This window comes from Peromyscus eremicus, chromosome 11 (genome assembly GCF_949786415.1).
Source record: "Peromyscus eremicus chromosome 11, PerEre_H2_v1, whole genome shotgun sequence".
NCBI classification, from domain to species: Eukaryota; Metazoa; Chordata; class Mammalia; order Rodentia; family Cricetidae; genus Peromyscus; species Peromyscus eremicus.
In genome coordinates, this window is record NC_081427.1 from 36,085,694 (window position 1) to 36,099,730 (window position 14,037).

Consider the following 14,037-nt stretch of genomic DNA (forward strand, 5'->3'; position numbering starts at 1 on the left):
AAAAAAACAAAGCATGTTTCTTGAGACAAGGTATGCCTACTTGACTTTATCCCAACCATGGTTCAAGCACATGGGATGTCTGGTCTGAACTTTTTTTTTTAGTATTTAAACTAGGAATAAAATGGAGTTATTTATGAGATGGAAATGAAGTCTGTGTCCATGTAGTCATACCACATGTATTGATCACGACTAACTCCATTATCACTCATACTCTGTGTCATTCTCTTTCTTTTATTCCTCATATCCAAGTATTTGAGGTTTTGCCAGTCTGCCATCTACTATGCCATTGATTTAGTTCATAATTCAGTGTTGAGTTGAATGTCCACACTATATATTCATTTTGTCCATGTTCCTAACTGACCCCACAGTATACCCCCATTCTATTTTTTATCTATTTTGAATCTCCTGAGGTCATCAGTCAGTGACTGTCCAGGATTCATCCTCAGTCCGGCAGGAACTGAAATGCTTTTCACAACTTAGTATGTTTTGTAAATTTTTATTTGTTTTCTTTGAACAAGAATTAGAAAGGAAAACAGTTCCGTACTTACTGAGATCCAAAAGTTTTGACAGTGGGAGAGGTGGGCTGTGAATTATGTGCTACTCACCTTGCTCCTTTGCCAGCTTTGGTCCGGCATCCTTATACCATGCCCTCAACCCTGCAAGGCTCTTGATAGCAGCTCATAGACAGTAAGTAGCCTGTCCTTAGACATAGGGCACTTTTTACTGGGAAGAGTAGATATGGGCATTCTTGTCCCACAGTTTGGGTATGACTTAGATGAGGACAGTGGCCTACTTAAACTCTGAGATGTAATCCATGCTTCCATCCTACCCACAAGACAGAGGCAAAGGAAAGACTGCACCTCAATCTGTGCCCTTACTGGGCTGCTCTCCTTTGTTCAGCCATGTCTTTTCTTCACTTACTGAGTTTACTGGGTTCTCCTGGGAGCAAGTCTTAATAAACTGTTTGCCCCGAATCTTCACTTCGGGTCTCCATGAGATTGTGACCTGTTACCACTCTATTTGGCAGGGGAAAATGGTTTCATGCAATAGCCAACTTTATTTAGGGCATGGGACAACTTACATTCTGAGGGCATTCTGCAGGTTGAGCAAGGTCATGTGAGCAAAGTTCACTTGGGTTTGTGTTGTATACAGTCAGGAGGGCAAGGTCACCTTAGTTCAAGCTAAATACAGTCAAGAGGACAACCCGTGCTTGGAAACATCGTTCTGAATTATTATCGATAAGATGGTGGGTAATCTAAAATAACGCCCACTCTTATTATTACATCTGGGAGGAATGCAAAAGCAAATGCCAAGAACAACCCATGTTATGGAGGAACAGAGATTACAAGACTCTTGTCTTTTTTCCTTGGAGCTTTCTCACAGGGTCTCAGAAATCTCACATAGCTTCATTCATGGACAGTGTTCCAACATCAACCTAACATGGGCAGGGCGGGAGAGGAGCCACAGCCTCTTGAGGGTGGAGGCCCTGCCTGACCAACCTGGCTCCACACTGTCAGTCTCCTAGAACATACTCTCTTTCTTGTGGTTCAGTTGCCCCTTGCGTGAGATGCACTTGATATTGGTGGCCTTTCGCTCCCTTTCTCTCACAGGGTGAGACTGTGGGACCAGCTAGTAGGACCCTGGACGTTGCTTTGTATTTCTCTTTATTTTACCCCTGAGCTGAGGACCAAACCCAGGGCCTTCCACTTGCTAGCAAAGTGCTTAGACTCTTCTTTTTATAGCAAAATTCGCCTCAACTTTCTTATCCATTTAACATAAGAAAGACCTGGTTTGATTGATTCTTCTCATAATTCTCTTATACACTAGTTAAATTGGGGCTTGTTCAATTTTTACTTATATATCCATCTTACCAGTAAATTCCTCCCATAGTTACAGCTTTCTTGTCTTGAAAATTTGGGGAAGAATTTGACTTAAAATGAACTATGATGCATAATATATGAGTAGAGGTAGAGATACTGTGCCTGAGAGAACAACCAATTATTCCAGGACAGATAATTAAGTTTTATCCTAACTTATAATTTTGATTATTTCAAACAGATAAAATGGTGAGAAAAATCTCTTTTTGTATTCAGTTTTACTCAGAAGGCAGTGTTATACTGTTGACAGTAATTACATTATTTATTTATTATTTCAGAATTTCATGCATGCATGCAATGCGTTTTGATCAAATCCACTCCCTTCTAATTCCTTCCCTTCCTCCCCTGATGAGTTTTCCATATATATATATATATATATATATATATATATATATATATATATATATATCCCCTGAGCTTTTTCTCTGTCTCTCTCCTTCAAAACCTTCTAAATTCACTTAGTACTATTGCAAGTTGCTAGTTGTGTAGGCCATCTACTGGAGCTTGGGTAGTCTCTCACCCCCCTGAAGAAAACTCACTCTGTCTTTGACAGTAGCCATCAACTGCCAGGATCCACTGAGGTAGGAGGAGAACTCAGTGAGTCGCTCCCATCCATTCTGGGATTTTGTCTGGCTTGATCTTTTGCATTTAGCCACAGCAGCTCTGAATTCATGTGTGCAACAAACTTGCCGTGTCCAGAAAACACCATCTTCCTGTATGCATCCAGTACCTCTGGCTCTGACAGTCCTTCTGCCCACTCTAATGAGATGATCCCTGAGCCTTGGGAGTTGGGAGTGTGATTAAGTGTGACAGTATTTCTTTAGGTTTTTTTTGTAGTTTTTGTTTGAAGGTATCAAAATTTATAGTGAAAAGAACTTGTAAAAGTGTATGACTAATCCAAGATTTAGACTGACCTACTTGACTGTTCTCTTTGAAAAGCATTTACTCCTGTGTTTTAGAAATATATGAGCAACACTAATTTGAAGTAACAATATTTAGTTGGGGCTAATCTTTCTGTGAATAGAAGAAATGGGGCAAGCATTTTACACTTTGAAATTAAAGAGAAAGAATTTTTATTGTATATGTTTAAACATGGTTATGTTTGTTACAGTAATATGTGTTACATAAACTTTTTGATCTGTAAGTCCAGTTCCTGATTAAAACCCTGTTTGGTTGAAAATGTTGAACAATTTTCATTAATAAGCTCTTTTGTTTAAAGTACCACATTATTGGCTTCTCTATACTTTTGCTTACATGATCAGACTGTATGTATATAATGAATTTTCATCAATTTCACCCCCATTATCCTGTCTCACCTCCTTCACTCTTCTGCTGAAGCCCTTCTTCTGACAACAAATCCCTCCTACTCTGATGGTGTGTGTGTGTGTGTGTGTGTGTGTGTGTGTGTGTGTGTGTTTCTGTGTATCTCCCACTGAATTTAATTATGGTTCCATTGATAAGTATGAGTGTTATTTACTGGAACATGGGCAACTTATCAGTGGTTACCCCACTGCCTGTAGACCAGTGGTTCTCAATCTTCCTAATGCTTCGATCCTTTAGTAAAATTCCGAATGTTGTGGTGACCCCCCAATCATACAATTATTTTCATTCTACTTCATAACTGCAATTTTGCTATTATTGTGAATAGTAATGTAAATATCTGATATGCAGATAGTTTTAAGCATCTTTTTAGCAACCTTTGTGGAAGGGTTATTCAGCCCCCAAAGGAGTTCAAACGGATCATGACCCACAGGTTGAGAACCACTGTTGTAGACCCACAGTGAGGGGTAAGGCCTTCTGAGCAGGGTCTCAGTCTTACGAGGATCCTTTGCAGCTAACCACAGCTGCGGTGAGTTCATGAGTTCAGTGGCCACGTCTTGTCCTGAAGACTCTTTCATGGCACTCTTCCTCCATTCCATTCTTTCCATCCCTTTTTTTGATCCTGTTTCCTCAGCGTTTGGTGTACTGCCATAGAAATTCTCTTTGTGAATGACCACTCCACAGCTATCTCTAAAGTAGTGATATTTACCTTGCTTCTAAGGGATGTTTGTCATAGTTTCTAGTTTTATGTATTAGTGCAGCTCTAGCCTCCTTTTCCCTTCTCTTTTGATGAAGCTTAACTGTTTCAGATGAGTTTACCCACAAGTACTGGCTTGCTTAGTCGGACTTTAGAGTTCACTATATCTTCAACTCATTATTACTGGTTCTGAGGAAGTTATTAAGTTTTTAAAACATTGTTAAAATGTTTTATAAAATGCTTTTAGAGTTAATGAAAATTACAGATAGAATTGAAGTTCTCTACCCTCCATGCTGTTTCCTTGACTGTTGTTTTATATTAACTCATTAAATAGAATTAGTTATAGTTAATTACATTCATTTTAACAGTATTAGTCATTTTATCATTTGGGCTTTGGAATATTTTTAAAGTATTGTTTTGTGAGCTGTTTTGGTATACCCTAAGTTTTTAGCTCATTTAGATTGTATTGCTAGTGACTAAGTGAGTCGATATTTATTATTTATTGTTTCCTTAAAATTAATCATTTTGATAAAGTATTGACACTTATTGTCAGGGTTTTTATGGAATGATTAGGTTTTAAAATTGTGTTTATTTACTTTTTAGAATTACCTATAATATATGCTGGACAAACATCATCATCAAACGTTACCATTTTCTCAATGTATCTCACACACTTTCTCCTCTGAAGGGTTTTATTCTTCCAGTGTCTTTGGACCTTGCTATACTTTAAAAGTAGGCCAAGGCCCTGTAGGTTTCTCTCCCTTCCCTTCTTAGTCACTTTTTATCTGCCTGGGAGAATATTTTTACCTTTGAAATCTTAGGGAGACACAATGTGTTTCATTTTATTTTTTAAAGATTTATTCTTATTTTATGAGTGTTTTGCCTACATATTAAGTCCGAGCACTGTGTGCATGCCGGGTGCACTAAGACACCAGAGGAGAGCATCAGGTCTCCTGCAGCTGGAGTTACAGACATTTATGAGTGACTCTGTGGGTGCTGGGAACTGAACCTAGGTCCTTTGCTGGAGCACTAAGCACATCGAACTGTTGAGCTAGCTACTCACTTTTTGTCTTTTTCTTTGAAAGAAATATTGCACTGAATTTTCAGGATTTTTCTTTGAATACAGTGACATCTTGTTTGGCTCACATGAGATTGGACTGATGTCTGCAGTCTCCTTCACTTTTATGGAAGGGCTAGACCGTTTTTTTAGAGTGGAACTGATGGGTGTCTAGGGAATGGAGTGCTTCCATCCCTGAGTAGGCAGTGTGGGCTAAGAACCGTGGACCATGTGTGATCTGAGTGTGGCCTGAAGAAGGACAGCACTGGCTCCAGTTGTCCCAACCCTTATTTTTCTGGGCACGTTTGGTGCTCCTGTGGTGTCACGCTGTGATTTCTGCACTAATTTCTCTCCCCTTTCATGTGATTACAACGCCTCAGCAATTGTCCCTTTCCTTCCGGTACTATTCCATCTTTTTTTCCTCCCAGAAGATTCTCATCAAGAAACATTTCTTTTTGCAATCTGGAAAATTAAATAAAACCCTTGACCTCAAATTCCCTTTCAGCTGGTCCTAAAGTACTGTGTTTTCTTTACTGTCAGATTTTATTATGAGTGTTTTCTCTGCTCCCTTCTTTTCTTTTTTTTCCCCTCTCCTAAAATCCACTCAGACCAGATTATGGGGCCGTCACTTCACACACGAATTAATGTTCCCCATGACTTTAGTATTGCTAAATAGTCCTGTGACCAGTGTTGAGTACTCATCTTAACTCGCCGTCTTAATTGGTTAATCTGTTGATTCCCTTTCTTGAAAGCATTTTGTGAATGTGTGTTCAGCTAGTGTTCCGGAGTCTCCACTCTCTTGGCTGTTCCTCACCAGGCTTCTTTGATGGATGCCTGAACACCCAGTCGTGTCCAGCCTCTTTCCCAGCATTCTCTCCTCCCTGAGTAGTTCCGGCGTTACAGCTGTACATATGTGTTATGATGGCTATTTCAGATTTACAGCTTTAATACCTTTTATTTTTTGATGCCTTTTATTTTTTAATGCCTTTTATTTTTTATTGCCGTTTTCACTCTTCCACTTGAATGCCAAATAAAGATTTCAAATTTAAAACACTTAAAGTTAAATAATCAATTTCACTTCTCCAAATAATTACTTATGGTAAGTCACTAATTTTAAGAGTTATTTATTTAAATGTACACACACATCTATACGTATGTATGTATATACACATGCATATAGTGAAATATGCACTACATCAAGAGGATGTACAGTGAAAATTAAATCTATGCTTTATCCTCATCGCTCACTGTTTAAAAAGTTATGTTTTTTTTACTAGCATGTCTCCCTTATAATTTTAAAACGTTCCCTGAACTGTCCTAAGTGTGGTTGTTGAAACTATTGCTCATTTTAAGGTTACTCTTCATATTTCTATGTGCTATAACAGTAACATATGCAGATATTTATATTGATACACAGCCTGTAATGATCTTATATTTAACACTTATATAATTAAAACAATGCTACAAAGAAGAGTGTACATACTTCGGATGTGTGTGGGTGTATGTGCACATGCTCACTAATAGTAATTCAGTCATCTTTTGTGACTGAGTTTCAAGCCAGTATTTAACTGTATTTCCCCCCCTCTTTCCAGTGCCCACAGTTGATGTCTTTCAGATTTCTACAAAAGAGCGATTTGGATTGGGACATCAGCTGAAAAAGTAAGTTTGCTGAATAGTAAAAAGTAAATTACTTTTCAGGAGAACTGCCTTTCCGTTTTGTTCCCTTGCTCAGTTTTTATTCTCTCACATCTCGTTCAAGTGAGTCCCTGGGGATAGGACATCATCTTGGTGCAAAGAGCTGCATCCATGATTCAGTTCTCAAAGCTCCCTTTCCAGCCTCCCGGGCCCTTCTAGCTTCTCGTCCACATCTACTCATCTCTCCGCACCCCACACTATACCCTTCTTGCTCATGTGAACATGGGGTCTCTCTCTCTCTGGTGTGTCCAGCAGAAAAGCACAGGCAGGGAGATGGATCAGTGATGACCAAGCTTTCTCCCATGGGACTCACCTTGAGCTGGCTTGTTTGTTTTTTCTGTCCTGCTGAGCTACAGCCTTTTCCAGCTGCTCCTTCTTAATATTCAGTTGCGGGTTTTGCTGTTTATTCATGTGGCCTGGAGATGGTAGCTGGTTAGCTCTCGCTGTCTCGCTGCCATTCCTGTTTCCCATGCCGATGCCTTTGAAGCACTCCTTTGTGAATTTTCTTCCTCTTTATTCTTGGTCCTTCATTAATAGTATCTCAGTTTATCTTTTTACAAATGGACATGGTTCCCCCCAAACGTACTGTGCTTAGAATTTATTTGAATGAGCAGATCCATTCTTTAATATGTCATCATTAGCATTTATGACCTATCATTTATATGGTCACTGAGATTCTGGCATACTTTGTTATTATTAATAGATGTGACGTAGAAATGGATGATAACAGGTTGGGAGGGTTGAGGAAAGATGAACCAAGTTTTTGTTTATTGTACTCATAAAAATCTCACAGGGTCTTACTGATAGTGGTTTTTTTTCTTTTAAATTCTAATTGGCTTTTGTTTTCTGATTTTTAAGTCTGTTTCACCTAAAATCCTGGGTTTGAAAAAATGCAAAGAGAAAAAAGAATATTGATAGAGCCGAATACAAGGGCAGCGTCTGTTATGTCTTTAAGAAGAAAAGTGGTGCATTACAGACATCGGAGTTGACTTTTCAGCTTCTCTGAAGTCAGTTACACTCCGTTATATGTGAAGGTGTAGACGTTGGGGCCAGCAAGACTGTGTGGATCCTGAGTACTCAGGGTTTGTCTGAAGGAATAACTATGCTGTCCACATTGTCTCCTTTGCTGACCTTTCTTGCATAGGGAACACAGTTCTTTATTCAGACAGGATCTAGATAAGCCCCAGCCTTCCATAAAAGGATATCAGACCACTCCATATGAACAGGAGAGATCTTTTCTCATCCATTGACTTTTAACTTTAAAACATATCAACATATAACATGCACGTTTATTATGTAAACCTGCAATGTACTGTTTTGAAACCACACACATTGTGGGATGGTTCACTTTACAAATTAAACTTTTGTCAATAATACCAAAATACAAATTTTTGTTTTCTAGTAAATATCATTTTTTTTAATTTTAAAATATTTCTTTCTTTAGCAATGCATAAACATTACACACAGTATTGGGACAGCATATGGTGATTCTATACAAGTTCAAAATATTTATTTCTTCAGCATCACATATCTGTGATGAAAATATTCAAAATCAGCTTTTTGAAGTACACAGACAGAATCTTTACCTGTGATCCTGGTGCTGGGCAACAGCATACAGAGCTTCTAATTCCTGTCTTTTTGTAAGTTAGTGCTGCATGCTCTAACTCCCTGCCGTCCACCTCTGTACTGCCCCTCCCCCCACCAGTGTATTTATCTTGTGCACAGGAGTGAGACCAACATATTTAGATGATGCATAGAAAAGAGAGCACCTAGAGCTTTTCTTCTCTACTTGCCTTCGGTTACTTAATATGACCCTCAGTTCCATCTATGACCTTGTGAATGAAAGGATTCTGATGCTTTATGGAAGCATGGTTCATGTGTCCTTGCCCATGCTTCATTGTTTTGGTTTCTTTGAGGTAGAGCCTGACTAGGTAGCCCAGGCTGGCCTCTCCAGTATCAGTCAGCCTGGGTCAGTGCTGGGATTGCAGGTCTGCAGCACTTACTCTCAGCCGATGTAGTCGTCTCTGATGGGCCCTTCGTTTGTTTATATCTCATGTCCATTTTGAATAGTGCTGCAGCAGACATGAGTGTGCAGAAATCTCTTCTCTACAGATTTTATTTGTTTGGATAAATGCTTATAGGTGGGGTTGCTAGATCACCTGCTACTTCTATTTTAATAGTTTGAAGAAGCTGTATTCTAGTTCTCATGACTGTTCTATCTTTCCTTCAGTCTGTCTGTCTGTCTGTCTATCTATCTATCTATCTATCTATCTATCTATCTATCTATCTATCTATCTATCTATCTATTGTCTTCTTTTTAAAATTTTTGTATGTGTGTGTGTAAGACAGTTTTGTGAAGTCAGTTCTCTTCTTCCATTTCATGTGAGTCCTGGGGTTATCAGACTGCACAGCAAGCATTTTTAACCTACTGAACCATCTCACTGGTCCCCATCATGGCTGTTTTAATTTAACATCATGGCTTCCCTTTACTGTGCATTCCAATCCTTCCTGGTTGTCTTCTATCTTTCGATAAGGACCAAAAAGCTGACTGAAAAGACTGATGTATGCCCCAGTTAACTGTGGTCATAATGTAAATAATAAGTGCTGTACTTATCAGGATTTCAGCTTTTAGAATTCGTGAGAATTCTTGAAGGACTATTTATTCTTCCAGATCCATAAACTTGATTTAGTAAGAGCCTGTCTGACCCTGTGCACTACTGCAGTGGTTTAGTTCCTTGATCGGGATGCGGCCCACGTCTTTCCCTTTCAGTTTAATGAATTTTCCTCTTCATCATATGTCAGCCTTTATTGAGTAATGTTCTAAGAGAAAATACTTTACAATTTTCTGTGTCAGCTTCCTTTTTACCGGTGCCGGAAGTCTTATGTGATGTCTGGGCTTGTCCCTATCTTAGACCTCTAGGATTGTCCCAGTTTTTTTTTTTTTGGTTTTTCGAGACAGGGTTTCTCTGTGTAGCTTTGCGCCTTTCCTGGAACTCGCTTTGGAGACCAGGCTAGCCTCGAACTCACTGAGATCCGCCTGGCTCTGCCTCCCGAGTGCTGGGATTAAAGGCGTGCGCCACCACCGCCCGGCTGATTGTCCCAGTTTTTAATGACACTACACCAAGGTAACTTTGCTCAGATATGAATTATGCATAATTGCGTTTAAAGCGGGGGGGGGGGGGCTGCTCTTTTAGCTGCTCAGTTTTGAGTCTAGATGTGCACACAAATGCAGCATCAGATAATTAACCCTTAACATTTAACATTCTGTGTCTCTAAAGCTAAATTAAATTTACAAGGGATGTTTAGCACATTATAGCAATGTTCTCTTTCAAAGACTCACATGGGGCATCTTCAAATTTCTGTTCTGGAATTAGGGAGGTTTCTCCAGTGCAACTGGTTTTATTTATTTATTTACTTTTTCAGTTAGACTTTGTTTTTTTTTTTTTTCTTACATGAATCTGTGGCTTACCCATCTTGGAGAGGAGCATGGGGGCACATTTACATTATGTTACCATGGCACTGCTTTTTATTCTTTTAGCTTTCTTTTTATTTATTATTTGTGTCTTTCACATCATGCATTCATTTCCTGTCCCTGCATATTCGCCCTCTGCCCTTGCAGCCCCCACAACCACCCCCCCCCAGATAAAATGTAAGAGAAAAAAGAAAAGAAAAAAAGGGGGGGAAATTTCATCATGGAAGCTGTAATGTGACACAGAGAGTCATGTAGTAAACCCTTTCGTCTATGTATCTTTACTTGCAAGTATTCATTGCAAAGAATCATTGGCCTGGTTCCAGGCATCTGGTTGCTGCTACACTGTTGATGCTGGGCCCTCACTGGAGCTCCTCTTGATTATCCTGCTGTTGCCCTGAGTTGTGGAGATCCTGCAGCTTTGAGTCTGCAGGGCCAGTCCCTTCACCACGTGCTCCAGCAGATCATAGATGGGGTGGGCCATCACATAACCCTGGTTCTAAGAAGGTGGGCCTGGATAGTTGCTGGGTTGGTCAGCCTGCCAGCTCTCCCTTGTCCTCACCACCAGGGTGGGCTCTTCTGCATTGCCTTGGTGAGTTCACCCCTTGCAGAGATGACCAAGGTGTGGGACCAGTTCTGCTTGTAAGTCCTTAGGGTCAGCTCTCCCATCTCCCACACCCACCCCTTCAAGGCTAGCTCTTCTGTGTTGCCCAGGAGTGGTGTAGGGGCCACTGAGTGCTGCAGCAGATGAGAGGCAGGGCCAGCTCTCCTGCTCTTAGAGACCTCAGGACCAGCTCTCCCACCTGCCTCGGGCATTGATGGGGGGTGGTGGCATCTCTCTCCTGCCCTTGCCTCCACGTGACATGCTCACAATTTCAGGGCTGGCTTGCGCAAACCTCTGCCAGTGGAGTTGGCTCTATTGTGCTGCCCAGGCAAGATGCAGGGGCTGCTCTCCCGAGTGTTTCAGTTGGTGACAGGCAGGGACAGATCTCCTGCCCTTCCCACCCGAGGGCCAGCTCTCCTAACTGCCTCAGGTGTTGATGAGGGGCGGGGGCGGGGGGGAGGCGGCGCATCTCTCCCCTGCCCATGTGGCTGCATGGCAGATGAATAACGGGGACAGTTCTCCCATGCTTACAGCTTTGGTGCTGGCTCACCCACAATCAACAGGACTGGCTCTATTGTGGCACTGTTTTCAAAGCATCTTTTTATTTATTTATTTGTATTTATTTATTTATTTAGTGGGATGGGGTTGATCAAAACAAGACAAGAGTTAAACACCCACCCACATACCCCAGAATAAACAACTTTCTGCCTATAGTGGGTCATGAGCATGTCACATGAGTTTGGATAAAGAAACAGTGTCTGTAGTTGTAAGCCTGAGAAATTTAAGAAAGCTGTATGCTGAGGTTTGTGCTTAAGACACTGGTTCAATTCATAGATCCAGCCTGGTGGTTAATGTTCTTGAAAACATTACTTTCCTTTATGAATGAATTTTAGTTATGTAGGGATTTTGTTCATATGGGTTAGATTATTTTTCATGTTTTTTTGATGAATTTCTGTCCAGTACATGATTAAATTTCTTTAATTACAAGTGGATTTGACTGAGGTTCTTCAGTTCCCATCTAGCCTAAATAACATAATTTAAAATTTCCAGCCTCATCTTCATGATAGTCCATAAGAAAGATTCAGATGCGAAGAGGTTATCTTCCTTGAAACATATGAAAGGATGCTAATTTGGAATCTAGGCTATGTACTGTTTAAGTAGATAACTACATTCAGTGTGTTCTGTGATCCACCCCTGGTGTTTTGGGGTACTAGGACCAAGTGCTTAGTGTGTGGCTTCCATCCCAAGTACTGACACACAGTCAATCACTTAGTTCTTACAGTAGCTCTGGGATGCACAAGAACTATTAGGATCCTATTTCCTCAGTAATGAAACTGAAGTCCAGCACATATAATAGTTACTTTAATGCCAGCCAACCAGAAAATGCTAGAGTCTGAATCTATTTCTAGATCAATCATTTTGACCCATGCACTGGTTTGTCTGTCATATAAACACATGTACCCTTTTGCCATGGGTATACTGTGAAATGTGTTTAGCACTGAGTGACTATTGTGTGAGCGTCAAGTCAACAAAAGAGCTTAAGAGAAAATACTTAAAATTTTTCATGGCTGATCTGACAAAGAGTGGTGATCCATGTGATGGGGTATCTGTCATTAAAAGGTTGAATGTAACAGAAATAGTGTCAAGATCCCTGAAGCCACGTATGACTTCATGCCTACTTGATCAAGGTTAGGTTTTGTTCATGGTGAGAAAATAGTGTGAATCTTCTTTGGCTTCAAACACATGTAAAAGGCAAATGTAAAATTTGGTAGAAGTTCCTAATTCGTGTGCTTCTGAATTTCTAATGCTAAATTCACCTTACATGTGAACTGTATGACCCCAAATTTAAACCAGCACCATGAAAAAGGTTTTGAGCAGATGGTTTTTCTTGAAACTGACCATGACTACAGTGACAGTATAATACTACTCTTGGGTACTGTTCTTCTGAAATCAAGAGAAGGTAAATCATAATGTTGCCTTTATGTACTCTCTTGTCCAGATGTTATGCATGCTTTTGTCCAGATGACCCTGAACCCTTGATCAGAAAGTGGCTGAGACATCAATTGCCAGTTTGTCCTTCTCTTAATAAATATTTAAATATTCTAGTAGCTCTGTGTTATGAGAAGGCCGTCATTATAGCACATGTGATCATAGCACAATATGATCATATTATTTATATTTATATACATGTATATATATGATCATTATATACTTATACATACATATATACATACATTTACACACACTTTGGATCAGTAGTGACATTAGCTGTCTTTCGAGAAGTAGCTGATTCCTTTTACAACTAAGGACAATTAGGATCTTATTATGTTTGAGAGCTGCTGATGTTAGAAGGTAAAGCCACACTTTGGAATAACAATGCAACCTGAAAGCGAGAGATATTTTGGCCATTTAACCTGCTAAGTCCTTTGGTTCCAATTAGCTTGTCTACCATGCACTTGGTAGCCTTCTTAGGTGACCAGTCATAGGAATAGGAACCTTCATCATAGGAGGAAAAGAATTTAAGTCTAATTGGTACAAAAATGGTTTCAATGAGTTCTTTTTATTAGAACAAGGAGACATAGCGATCGTGGTGGTACCAATACACTCAAATCTCCCTGAAAAATCAAGTAAATAAAGTCTTCAGACATCAAATAAAAATAAAATAAGGAGATCCCCTGTTCTTATGATCCAAGGCAAATTTCCTGTGACTTTGGAATCACAGAATCAGTCAATGCAGAGTTTACTCTCCCCTTTCTCATGACTTCTGCTAACCTAATGACCTCAAATAATTCGGACATGACTCTGAACACATCGAAGATATCAGAAGAGAGGCCAACAGAGGAAGAAGTGCTGAGCTGGGTTAGCTGAGACCTGAAGGATGTTGAAGAATTTGGTGTTCTTGCTAAGAGCCACACCTTCTCCCCTGAATGTATGCCTTATCTCAGTGTGTGGAATAATAACTATTTTCTGGAACGAAGAGGAACACTTTTATTTTACAAAGCTTTATTTTCGTCCCTGGCATAGTCTAGCTGATAAACAAATACTAGTATCAATTTTCTCTCCTGGAAGCAGTTTGTAGAAATAGCAAAAGAATACCACAACCAGGCAAACTTGAAGGGATTTTTTTGAAAGAAAACAAAAATGTTGAATGTATTATACATATAATATGTAATTATAAAATTTCACATCTACTGAGATACCAGCGTTAAGGGATCCTCCTGTCCTGTGACTTGGAAGGAGGGATGCACAACCATAGCCTCAGGTGTTTGCAGATACCATACTTTTCTAGCCCAGAGTTTGCACTCCAGAATTCTTTCC

The 14,037-nt window shown here is 39.8% G+C and overlaps 1 protein-coding gene across 1 annotated transcript in view; it reads left to right on the forward strand.

Annotated features, from left to right (window-relative positions):
* The window catches only part of Parp8 (poly(ADP-ribose) polymerase family member 8), a 186,472-nt gene that overhangs the window by 124,492 nt on the left and 47,943 nt on the right, over positions 1-14,037 (forward strand). Inside the window, exon 11 of the mRNA XM_059276249.1 lies at positions 6,544-6,610. Coding sequence (XP_059132232.1) covers positions 6,544-6,610 — 67 coding nt within the window. The remainder of the gene's footprint in view (positions 1-6,543; positions 6,611-14,037) is intronic.